This window comes from Salvelinus sp. IW2-2015, linkage group LG3, assembly GCF_002910315.2.
Source record: "Salvelinus sp. IW2-2015 linkage group LG3, ASM291031v2, whole genome shotgun sequence".
Lineage (NCBI taxonomy): Eukaryota > Metazoa > Chordata > Actinopteri > Salmoniformes > Salmonidae > Salvelinus > Salvelinus sp. IW2-2015.
In genome coordinates, this window is record NC_036840.1 from 30,414,672 (window position 1) to 30,428,011 (window position 13,340).

Genomic DNA, 13,340 nt, shown 5'->3' on the forward strand with positions numbered 1-13,340 from the left:
CTTCCCCCTTGCCTTTCAGGATGAATTTCATCCCTTCATCGAGGCACTTCTCCCTCACGTCCGTGCCATCGCCTACACGTGGTTCAACCTCCAGGCGAGGAAACGCAAGTTCTTCAAGAAGCATGAGAAGCGGATGTCTAAGGACGAGGAGCGTGCGGTCAAGGACGAACTGCTCAGCGAGAAGCCCGAGATCAAGCAGAAGTGGGCCTCGAGGCTCCTCGCCAAGCTCCGCAAGGACATCCGCCAGGAGTACCGCGAGGACTTTGTGCTCAGCGTGACGGGCAAGAAGCACCCGTGCTGCGTCCTCTCTAACCCCGACCAGAAGGGCAAGATCCGGCGGATCGACTGTTTGCGGCAGGCCGACAAGGTGTGGCGCCTAGACCTGGTCATGGTCATCCTGTTCAAAGGCATCCCGTTGGAAAGTACGGACGGAGAGCGCCTCGTCAAGTCGCCGCATTGCACCAACCCAGCACTTTGCGTCCAGCCGCATCACATTACAGTGTCGGTCAAGGAGCTCGACTTGTTTCTAGCATACTATGTCCAGGACCAAGGTAGGTTGAATTACTGTGTGAATCACTGGTTGGGTGGGTGGAGTTAGGGGTTGGCCAAGGTCATGGGTCATATCTGCTGCCATCTTTGCCGCCTCATTGGAGGGTGGTTGGAGTCTCTCAGCTATGGTGGCTTCAGAAGGTGGCTGGCCTTTTGTGAAAGAAAAAAAAGTCAAATGTGCAATCAGGCTTTACATTATTTTATACAATATAATATAATATAATATAACCAGTATAACGACCATAATATACATTCACACATAATTTGCGCACACAGACAATAGAAGACAAGATAGTGTGTGTTGCGTTGCTTTTCTCTTCTGATTGGTTTGATACCGGTGCAGTTGTGAATGCTGTGTTTTTTAGGCACACACAAGTTCTCTTTACAAAGACTTACTACATTAAAGTGCTGACAACTTATGTGTTCACAAAATGTATTGTACATTTTTGGATGATTGAACATAATAGAAATTAGAACATAATTTGATGTGACGGACAAGAATTTATGGTTTTAAAAAGGGGATTTAGGGAAAGAGAGAAATGTACGTTTTTTTTATGGCTGTACAGTATTTATTTTTTTCCTGACAAATGTTGATATCAGTCTTGATTTTTGATTAGATATTTAATCTKGTTTTTGTAACACGGAGTTCCTACATTAGATTTTTACTGATAAATATGGTTTGGAGACAGATATAAAATGAACAAATGTGTTACTTCAAGCTCGGCATATAGTCAATTAATCAAATTGACAAAATTTCCACAAATAGTGCATAAATACAGTAGATTACATTGGCAAAATATACATTACATGATTTGTTGGGTAAGAAAATGTAAATGTATTGGATTTTTAAAATAGAATGAAAACTTGTATTACAGAAATGAACTTAATGCCTATAAACTCAAACGTAGTCATAGCATTTCTTGATCTTATGATAGAGAGTGATCTTTATATTGTTGTAAGAAGGTGAAACAATCAAGAACAGTCATTTTCTCAGACCAAATATATATAATTTTACAAGACGTTGCTATACCGCACTGCAAATATATATTCTGGCAAATTTTGGTTGTTTTGTTATTAATTCTCTTAGGTATTTGCCACTTGTAACTTTTCTGTACTACATTAACAACTATTTACTTAACATTTTGTTCGATTTTTTTATTACAAGTGTGCATTTTAAAGTTATTTCAAACTCCCTGTCCAACCTGGGCCACAATAAATCCTCTAACGATAACGCCAACACATGCAGAAAGATACCCACRATAATACATTGGCTGTTGGAGAAGAAACGCAGACAGTTTAGCTAGCTCATTGTCATGAAAGGCAGAGCCTCCATTTTGTGTTTGATAAGTACCAGGGGAAGCAGAAGGCTCGGCAGAGAGACAATAATGGTTGCCACTGGCACCATGGTTGGCATCAGACCCTCTTTTGTGTCTTTTGTGGGGCGCTGCTGATTCTCATGTCTAGTTTGCATCTGCCACAGTTGAATAGTATCAGAGAGCACACCTCAAAATGTCTCGTATGTGGTCCGCTGATATGTAAGGAATAATCATTTCCAAAGCATACTGCACACCACAGGTTGAGGTCATTTAATTGAATGATTTATATATATTTTTAAAGTCTGAATGTTGCATTTGCCACTTGCGATGTGTGTACATATGGTTGCCAAGTTGGGGAATCCTAATCTTTGAAAATATGTTTTTCCGTTATTAATATTTTTCCCTAGTGATAAAGGGTAATCAGCCTTTCCTGTATTGGCAGCTTACCATATTCATTTTTTTGAGTAGCTTAGACACCACATATCGAATCGTCATTTGCAACAGGACGGACATTTTGTTAGCCGTTTCTTTTGAACAAGACTTTCAAAGATTTTCCAACAGTTTTTTTAATAGCCCCGAAAAGTAGGACACGTTTTCGAGTACAGCGCAAGGGCGGTTTTGGCATACCGTTACCAGTGCCCAGCTTTCTAGACAATCTCGCCACATTGTGGTAGCGTGCAAGGCGGGTGCCATTTTGTTTGCGCTCTGCCAGGCAGGCAGGGAAAACGGCAGTAATGGTTGTTAGAGTTTCCAAGGTTGGCATCAAACCCTCTTTGTCTGCTTCAGCGTGCCTTTGATTCGTTGGTTGGCCTCCGCAATGCAGTGGGCACGCTGGAAAGTTTCTGACAGTGGCAGAATGTGGACCGCCATGCTTTTGTTCTTCTGCAACAAACAAACAAACAAACAAAACACAAAGAAAATAGTAACAAGCTGCTGCCCCACTTCAACAGAATATGCCGTTTCCGTTAGTCGTTAGGAAAAAACGATGTCATATGCTCCATGGTTTATTAGATTTAGATTGTATGCCATTCAGACTTTAGTGTTCTCRTAGGTGAATTATACAATGACATATTCTTGAATATGTATCTGCATTCAAATCGGTTTAAACAGTAACCCTCTGAAATGTTGTGGTGCCATCTGCTTCTTAATAGCTTCTTATGTAATGTTAATGAAATGCTACTTTGTATATAAAAACATGAGTTGGAGCTATAATGAACATTGCGGGCTAATGCCTAAAGAAAGGTCGCTGGCTCAGCGAGTTGGGTGAATCTAGAGAGGCTTCTCAACCCGTTGTTGTCGTGCATAGACGCGCTTAGCTGGGTAAAATCTGCCCTAGCAGCGCCCATGTGCATGCCCAGATGAATGCCAACGGGAGGGGGTTGGGGGCAGGGAGTGGGCAAGCCATTGTGCCAACCTGCCAGTCTTTCTCAATGGAAACTCACTGGCATGGGCATAATACCCTTCGCCATGCGCTGCTGCTAGATGCTAAAACTAGTAACCACCTTGTGTTCATCAGACATTTCTGGTTCGTATTGTAATTTCAAAGATTTTTGGTATCATATTTTGCATATCAAGTTCCAGGGCTAGAGAGAATATGTTTTATAATATCCAGTCTGATTTGTCAGGACATGTTTGGAGATATGGCCTCTGTTCATTCAGTTTCATTTCACTAGTCATCACTGTTTCACAAGCATACATTTTGCTTACCATATATGAACTGTCGAGGAAAAACTGTAGACTTCAAATATTCAGAATAAGAGAGCATTTCATTTATTCAACCCAAAGCTCGTGATTTCCATGAGATTTCTTAAAAATCTCTGGGTCCCTTTAGCAACTAAACAGTGATTGGGATGACTAATGTATTTTTTTTATTTTTATCGTGCTCTGAATGCCAGATTTCTAAGAGGATTCAGTAGATTCTGCATTATTGATGTAGTATTTATCTCTATTTATCTCTTACCTGGAATACCCTTTTTTACTCTGTGTTTAGCTCTTTTCTAGACTAGGAGGAACATTATTGTTGAAATATACTCAGAGCRTCAAAAGACCAGTTATTTAATATGATTGAAATGTCTCATACATGAAGGGGCTGTCTGAGTGCTTCTCTTTTAGATAACTGGGTGAGGTCCTCCCAAAGTTTTTACCTACTAATGAGTACTGATGTCTGTAGAACTGGTGTCCCAAACTTGTCCCATTTTGCTTTGGATGTAGATCCTTTAACAATAATTATTTTTCTTGTTGAAAATCTTCCCACACTATTTTTTTTTTTACTTTGAAGAAAATCAGTGATTTGCGAGTCCATGTTGAAGATAAAAACAGTTTAACTCATAGCCAGTAAAATAACAGGCTTGGTTGATCCAAGGGTCAATTCCCTTCCCTGTTATCCTGGTGCTGAAAGTTAACGCGGCCGTAAAAACATTGTTATGTTTTCATTCTTAAAATCTTCCCCCATTTATTCCTTCAAAAAAAGAATTTACAATCTTGATAGGTCCTGGATCTAATAGAGTCTGCCATGTTAAAACGACGGCTCTGTTTTACGAGAGCCAGACATCGCTTATAGTCCTGGTGTCTTGACCTCGGCTAAGAGATGTGGCGGGCTGTCTTCTGAAGTTTAATTGAGCAAAAAAGATCTGTGAAAATACACGGTTGGCCCCAAAGCGTGTTGGTGGACTGGGGGGGCTTTTGGCCTAAGGGGGTGGCGGGGGACTACCTGTAAGGCCCTCTGCTCTTTGACCCCGATAATTGGGGTCAGCCGTCGTGCTTCACAGACCACCAGTGGTCCCCTGACCACCATTTCTCAGTCTGCGCTCGTCCTCCCGTCCGTCTGTCAGATTTTGACTCAGTTAGTGGGAGAGTCAACAAAAGACAGGTGTTCCCTCCCAGGTTGGCGTGGTGTCAATGTTGGTCGGTTGTCTTCTCTGGTCATTGGCCGGCTGGTCACGCTGCACTGTGTGGGGTAGCGGTTGGAGCTGTGTGCCTCTGGGTTTCCAGCTGGCTGCATTTGAGGCATGGTCAAGGGCAGTGAGTTTGACCTCAGGACCTCCGGGTCACAGTTTGACCTCAGGACCTCCCCCCCTCCCTCTTTTCCTTCCACCTTCTCCCTTTTCCTCCTTTTCTCCCTCCTTCCTCTCCTCCCTTTTCTCCTCCTCCTCCCTGCATTCTTTCTTCTCCTCCGCCAGGAGTTGCCCCTGTGGGTCGGCACACCGCCCACCCCTCTCTGACTCTCCGTCAAGTCACCCCTAGACTCCTGTGACAGCTGCTTCAGYCCCAGGGCTCATAGCCAGAAAAGGATGGCTGGGAGGATGCCAGTAGCGGGAAACTAAATCGTTGCAGACCCACAGTGTTAAGGACACCACCTTTCCATGTCTTTTGTTGTGGTTAGGATGACAAAGAGCTATTTTGTTAGTACAGTCCAGTAGTCTGCTTATTCCAGTAGTCTCCGTCGGTGGAGTCAATATAAGAATGGTTGTCCTTTGGATGAAACGTGTTTTTATGTGCAGTATCACGATGTTGATCGTAAAAGAGAGATGGTTGGTTCACAGTTATTTTTTAAACAACAATGCAATTATTCGTAGTTCCAATGTAACAGAGGAAACTTCGTCCTGAATTTAGCCAAGAAATTCTGCGAAGGCTTTGTTCATTGTGAACCACAACCCTGTGATGCTCAGTAGCATGCTGTCGGGCCTGCAGTGAATACCTCACTCGGAGCCATAACCTATCGATCACATTACATCTAATCCACTTAGAACAAGTCCCTCCCAGCTCTGCTGCCCACTTTATTGATTTGCTCTTCCTGCTAAATGTCCCTCCCCCATATCTCTTCCCTCTGCTAATCTTCTCTTCTACCCTGTTGCTGTGTAAATGATGTGGTGTTACTCTAGGCTATTCGGGTAAAGCTCTCTCTTTGATTTCTTTCTTTCTTGATTGATTTCATTATTTCTTTCTTACATTTTAGCAATTTAGCAGATGCTCTTATCCAGAGCGACTTACAGGAGCAATTAGGGTTAAGTGCCTTGCTCAAGGGCACATGGACAGTCTGCATGGGAATTAACCGCTAGGCTACCGGTCGACCCTCTTTCCATTCTCCCATGTGTAGGATCTTTCCCTGCTCTGCCTTTGCTTTCTTCTACAATCGTTTCTTCCCTCCAGCTCTCTCTCCGATGCTAACCCCGGTGCTCTGAAACCAGGCTTCTACAACTCAGTATGAGCCGCATGTCATTAGTAGAAGGGTTTTGCTCCGGCAAATACCTCCAGGCTTAAACAGCCCATGTTACCTCCTTAGCCCTCCTCAAGGCTTAAACAGCCCATGTTACCTCCTTAGCCCTCTTTTGTGTGCACTGTGTACATAAATCTCCATGGAAACTAGACTACTCTGTGTAGAGGTCACAGCCCTATGTGGATGCCTGCTTCTCAGCCAACGTTATCACTCCTTTTCACTTTAAAAAAACATTTGCTCTGTAACTCCTTTAGCGCCTCTTTAGGCCTTTTGTCTGCTTGAGAAAGGAGTTCAGATATTTTTATAGATGTTTCCACAGTTTTGTACGCTACAGATTCATTTTTCGGTGGGTTCAGCTCATAGAAATATAATTAGAACATGATTATATATTTATATCTATATATTTATATATATATTTATTTTACAGTATCCTTATGTTTCAGCGCCATCAGACTTTCCCAGGCTTTGTGAGAATAGCCTAATACATTTCAACCCCCCTGAGACCACTTGACAGGAGTGCTGGTGTCGCCCCCTCCTCCCAGCTAGTCCCGTCCTGTCCGCCAGCCCTTCTAAATGAAGACAAATGGGTACATTCACCCCCTGTCCCAAACCACACACTGTACACTACCTTACTGTCCTGGCTTACGAAAACCCTGCTGCAGCCTTCACTACTACCTATCCAACGAAGTGCTGTCTACTCTGCTCTACTCTACTCTGTTCTACTCTGCTCTGTTCTACTCTGCTCTACACTGCTCTGCTCTACTCTGTTCTATTCTACTCTACTCTGTTCTACTCTGCTCTACTCTTCTTTAATCTGCTCCGCTCTACTCAGCTGTACTCTACACTGCTCTGCTCTGATATACTCAGTTCTACTATGCTCGGCTCTACTCTGTTCTATTCTACTCTGTTCTGCTCTACTCTACTCTGTTCTGCTCTACTCTGCTCTTCTCTGCCCCATTCTGTTCTGCTATCCTCTACTCTGCTCTACTCTGCTCCACTCTGTTCTGCTATACTCTACTCTGCTCTACTCTGTTCTACTCTACTCTGTTTTACTCTGCTCTGTTCTTCTCTACTCTACTCTGTTCTACTCTGCTCTACTCTACTGTGTTCTACTCTACTCTGTGCTACTGTACTCTGCTCCACTCTGTTCTGCTATACTCTACTCTGCTCTACTTTACTCTAATCTACTCTGTTCTACTCTACTCTGTTCTTCTCTACTCTACTCTGCTCTACTCTACTCTGTTCTACTCTACTCTGTGATACTGTACTCTGTTCTACTTTGTTCTACTCTGATCTACTCTGCTCTGTTCTACTCTACTCTACTTTACTCTACACTACTCCCTTCCTCTCATCTCATCTCTTCTGTCCTACCCTCTTTCCTCCTCTCTTCAACCAGCCAGTCTGCCTGCCAGGCCCTATCTGACAGCAGGGATTATGGATTTGAGCAAAAGATCAGGAGGGAAAGACAGAGGAAGATGAAAAGAGAGAAGGAGATATGTAGACGAACATTGAGAAGCGGCAAGATGAAGAACTGTAGATCATTGAATACTGGCCAGATAAGACCTTGATTCACATACAGAGGACAATAGAAGCATGGAAGAAGCATTCCTTTAATGTCATCTGTGTCTTTCAGATCCAGAGTGCGCAAAACCAATGTGCATCCTTCATCAAGCTAAAGCACATGAATGACCGCCAAGGAAAAATAAGAAAGGGGTGGAGGTGGGGGAGGGGGGCAGGGAGTGAGGGCCAGACAATCGGGGGAGGTTGCCAGGGAGATGGTAACTTCTCTGTACCCCCTCCTGCGCTCCCCATTAGACTCTTTTCATTCGGGACAGGCCCGATCAGAGGTCTAGAGTGATGGTAGTCTCTTCTTTTGTTTGCAAGTACAGTACTCCCTGTCATTCTATAATGAGTTGCCAGGTTTGAGACGGATAAAGAAAAGGCAACCCATTACAATGTTTGTGTGTGAGTGCGCGCGTGTGTGTGTGGGCGTGTGTATGCTTTTGCGCATGATTGTGTGTGTGTGTGTGTGTGMGTGCGCGTGCATGTGCATAGCTGTGTGTGCCTACACGTGTGTTTGCACATGTGTGTGTGTGTTGGGGTAGGTGTGTATACTTCATGTTGTTTGCAGGGTGAATCCCCGGTGGAACACTGGATAATGTCATCCTGTGGGTCAAAGAGGCGGCTGGGGCTTGGGAATGGGTGTTTGGTATGAGTTAGTGCCCCATTGAGTTCTCAATGCCTGTAGAGGCCCACTTTTCATTCCTCACTCATGGGATGTCTGCTGCGCACTTAAACAATAAACCACTCTCCTGACATCCTTAAAGATTGAACTATAAACCACTCTTTGTGACATTAAGATTGAACTAAAAACCCCTCTCCTGACATGAGGATTGAACTAAAACCACTCTCCCTGACGTTAAGATTGAAACTAAAACCACTCTCCTGACTATTAAGATTGAACTAAAACCACTCTCCTGACATTAATATTGAACTAAAACCACTCTTCCTGACATTAAAGATTTGAAACTTTAAACCACTTCTCCTGACATTAAGATTGAACTAAAACCACTCTCCTGACATTAAGATTGAACTAAAACCACTCTCCTGACATTAAGATTGAACTTAAACCACTCTCCTGACATATAAGATTGAACTAAAAACCACTCTCCTGACATGAGGATTGTACTGAAACCACTCTCCTGACGTTAAGATTGAACTAAAACCACTCTCTGACGATGGAGGATTGAAACTAAAACCACTCTCCTGACGATTAAGATTGAACTAAAACCATCTCCTGACATCTAAGATTGAAAATAAAACCACTCTTGACATTAAGATTGAACTAAAAACCACTCTCCTGACATTAAGATTGAACTAAAACCACTCTCCTGACATTAAGATTGAACTAAAACCACTCTCCTGACTTAAGACTTGAACTAACCACTCTCCTGACGTTAAGATTTAACTAAAAACCACTCTCTTGACATGAGGATTGAACTAAAAACCACTCTCCTGACGTTAAGATTGAACTAAAACCACTCTCCTGACATTAAGATTGAACTATAAACCACTCTTGTGACATTAAGATTGAACTAAAACCACTCTCCTGACATTAAGATTGACCTAAAACCACTCTCCTGACATTAAGAATGAACTAAAACCACTCTTGTGACATTAAATTGAACTAAAACCACTCTCCTGACATTAAGATTGAACTAAAACCACTCTCCCGACATTAAGATTTTAAGAAAACAAACTCAGCAGACAGGTGTAGCTGTGTATTTGACCGGTGTGTGATTACCCAACATCCCAACGTCATTGATGCCATTAGAAGCCTTAATTCAAAGCAGTAGGAAGAGACATAAAACTTTAACAAATCTTCCCATGTGTAAAACGCAACCATTAACGTATATATCCACTTGTTATTTTTCAAAATGAATCGTCAAGAAATCCGGCGGTAAACGATTCATATGTTAAGCGGTGGTGATCTACGAAAGCTCAGTGTTTCTTGAGACAAGATTTTTCATAAAAAATATAAATTCGTCACAAAAAGACTCTCATATTCATGTATATTCAACAGATTTTTTCTACATGATTGAAACGATTAATATATTGAGAAAGATACTCAGATAATCTATGATTGACTCTTTCCCTGAAGTTGTCGTGTTCTAGCGGCATCTGGACATCCTGTGGGGTGGAAACAAGCAGAAAATCAATCAGTCTAACGACAGGTGTCAGAGTATGTCGGACAGCTACTTTCCCCCTGTGATAATCATATCCTGTTTCACAACAGCGAGGGACACACACAAGCCCACACACACACGAACACACACACACACACACACACACACACACACACACCAACAAACACCACACAACACACACACACACACACACACCACACACACACACACACACACACACACACACAACACACTACACACACCACACACACCACACACAACACACAACACACACACACACACACACACACACAATGAACAAGAGAGAGAGATTTTCCTGTTGGTAGTTAAGCCTACAGGAAGAGAGAGATCGGAGCAGAGGAGGGAGAAATTCAGAAAGTCAGTAAGTTAACATTTGACCAAATATTCCAATGGTTTATTTGATGAAAACGACTCTTTCAAGTGTAACCAAGAATGCCAGCCGAGAATAGATACCTGAGGTCATGCATGCTATACACGATTAGTCAAATAAACACAAGAAAATAACATCTGATCTGTCATCAGATATAAGTTCAGTCTAAACATCCACTTTTGCCTCCTCCACAACATGAGTGATTGTGTATATATATGATAAATATTTAATAGACCCATTATCAGCACTGATAGGTCCTGATAGGTCACTGAGAGATGATGAAATGCGGTTCAARCGCTCTCTGTGTTTTGACAAGCCAAGTGGAATGGCGTCAGAGCGAGGTGATTAAAGCGGCCGTCGCTATGCTAACAGAGTTCTCTAATGAAAGCTGTGATTTTATGAGGAGGAATGAGGCCTCGTTACGATAGGCTGCTCGGATTCTGTCTGAAAGGCTATATGCCCTGGCACTGGATAACTGGAATTCTTCTCAAATTGGCTTCCCTCTTCCCTGCCTTGTCTTTTCCCCTGGCATGGAACTCCAGCTGTTTTTTTGGGTGAAGACTGTGCTGATTTCGAGAATTACCTTTAACCACACACCTGGACATCCACGTGTACGCACCATGCATGCACGCACTTGTGTGTGTTTGAAGGAGTCTATTTAACCAATCGAGTGTTTGTCGAAGAGTCTGCCATCTTTTTTTGTTGTGTCGTCCTGTCCAGTAGGAGAAGCCATTCCTCAAGGTTGAATCAGACATGAATGTCCCCAAGAATAGCTTAATGTGCACTTAAGTGCTGGTGCACGTTAGCTTCAGTTGAAGGAGATGCTGGTTGGAAACACTGATGGAGGTCAAACTGGTTCTTAACAGCAGGCTAACTCAAGGTGCCCACTTGGCCAGTCCAATGGCATTCAGTAACCCTTCAATGGCTGGCAGATGCTACAGTAACAGCCTGAGATATACAGGATGGAGAAGAAACATTGAACTCCATTCAAGTGGATTTTGCCAAATCTGATGTCCAAGTTGATCTATCTATATCTCAACCTGTCAGAGTAGAGAGAATTCATTTTACGATGTCATGAAAGTAAATGGTTTTGCATGGTTTGTGTTGATGACCACGGTGCGCCTCAGAATCACAGGAGAGGAGAGTTAGTCGAGGCAATTCCCCGCCATTTCTCCCAGAGACTATACATGTGATATAGCTCTCTGAGCTAAAGCCTAAGCATCAACTGAGGGAGCTAACACAGGTATTCAGTTACTCATCACGCGATCGTGGTTCATCGAACCACCTCGATGTTATGATAGAACAGCGTTGATAAACCACGAACAAGGAAGGAGGCAAAATCACCATTCCCGGCGAACCAGCCCTACATTTTGAAACAGATCTTTATCTGCTTATTCCCGAAGTCTGTTTCTTAAACTAGTAGTCCCCCAGGCTTTTTCCCCTCATAGCTCTGTCTCTGGTTCAAAACTTGGGCCTGCCATGTGTATCTTGTTAAGGGCAGTTATGACAAATGGCAGCAGCTGTACAAACTAATCTCTCTGTAGCTTTCACACATGGCGCCCAATTAACAATGGTCCACTGTAGGGCCCTAATCCACGCTGCAGCCACTCTGCGCTGCAGCCAATCCACACTGCAGTCTGCAGCCACCCCCTGGCCCGGGAGCCTCCATGCTCAGCCTGCTGAGTACCATGGACTGGATGATGTAGACGCCACCTCTGGCTGCAGAGTTGGGGGACTTTAGRCTGCTGAGTTTAAGCCTAGGCATTAACACAGGAAGCTAACACAAGTTGGCTGTGTTGTGTTTGTTGTGGATGGGAATGTTAATGTGTGCTCTACGTTCTTCAAGTGTTTTGTTTTGTTCTTGTGACTTAAAAAAACAGAACAACGTTTTTAGGTGTTCTAAGCTTTGCTCTCAGTCGTGCTCTACACAGACCCATGGAAGTGTAGGTACATGTGAAAGCATGAAATCACACACACAGCTGCAGTTGATAGATGTGACAAACTGATCTTTGGCGGCAGAGTGGGAGGGCAGTTAGGGGGCGGGGTGATAAAAGTTTCCTGTCAGGGCTACATTTCCAGTAGTTCGACAATGATAAGCTGCAGCTTTCTCCAGGCTTCAGACAGTTGAATACTCTTTGTGTAAAATATCCAACCTCCAACCCCCTACTTCTGAAACTATTACCCCATCAGAATGTCCCTAGACGCCCCTGAGTGTTTACAAACGTTATGTTTGCTCCAGGCTACTGGGGGCACTGTTATGGGAAAAMATCTAGTTTGAATGGGAACCGTTGGATCTACTGTTAACGTTCGGTAATGGCTTCTGACATGAGATGTCTTGTCCCTGCATTGGTGTTGATCAATCCTTGTTACTAGGCATACCATTGCAACAAGTTCCTTTCCCAACTCAACCCCAGCTGCACCTCGTCGTCCATCTATGATTACACGTCACTTCACTCTTATTTCTTCTTAGTCATCATACCATAGAAATACAGAAAAACAGATTTTATTATACACAGTTACGCACGACAGCGTTGCCCAAGTTTGTGATCTCTTAGTAGTCATTCGAGAGAAAGCCAACAAGCAGAAGCGTTCACAACTTGGCACCGTGTGAGGGCCTGGGCAAGTGCAGACATCGCTCTCCGCCCTTCCAAATGACACAGAGTAACTAGTGGAATGTTAGGAGAATGAAATGGAGAGAGCTGGATAAAGAAGAAATGAAAAGGAGTTTTGGGTGGGAGGACTGGCGGTGGCAGAGGGTTTAAAGGCCAGTGCCAACTACTATGAATGGGGAAAACCACTGAAGAGAAAAAATTATAGTTTCGACTTTTTTCACTCCAAGAATAATCAACCGCGTCCATGCGGCTCTTCTGGCCGTGGCACTTAGCCCGTTGGACAAAGCCACATGTCACTGTAGCAGGCTAGCAGCAACATCCCATTTCCACCGTGGAGACAGAGAAGGAGAGGGAGGGGTGGTTACAAGGCCGTTTCAGCGAGCTACTTTATGAAGGATGTACGGGGCGGGGGACTGAACAGTATTTGACTGTAAGAACGTTCATTCAAATTCATGTTTTCAAGACCTTGTTGAAAAAAAGCTCAAATTGTGTGCTGAGTAAGACCAATATGTTAGGCAATGTAAGATTGCCTGCCGGTTTTATTTAATA

General features: G+C 43.4%; 1 protein-coding gene across 6 annotated transcripts in view; it reads left to right on the plus strand.

Annotated features, from left to right (window-relative positions):
- The window catches only part of LOC111954376 (nuclear factor 1 B-type), a 114,686-nt gene that overhangs the window by 11,671 nt on the left and 89,675 nt on the right, over positions 1 to 13,340 (plus strand). For all 6 annotated transcript variants that reach the window (XM_070436006.1, XM_023974092.2, XM_023974073.2 and 3 more), the window contains exon 2: positions 20 to 551. In XM_070436006.1, the coding sequence (XP_070292107.1) occupies positions 20 to 551 (532 nt within the window). The remainder of the gene's footprint in view (positions 1 to 19; positions 552 to 13,340) is intronic.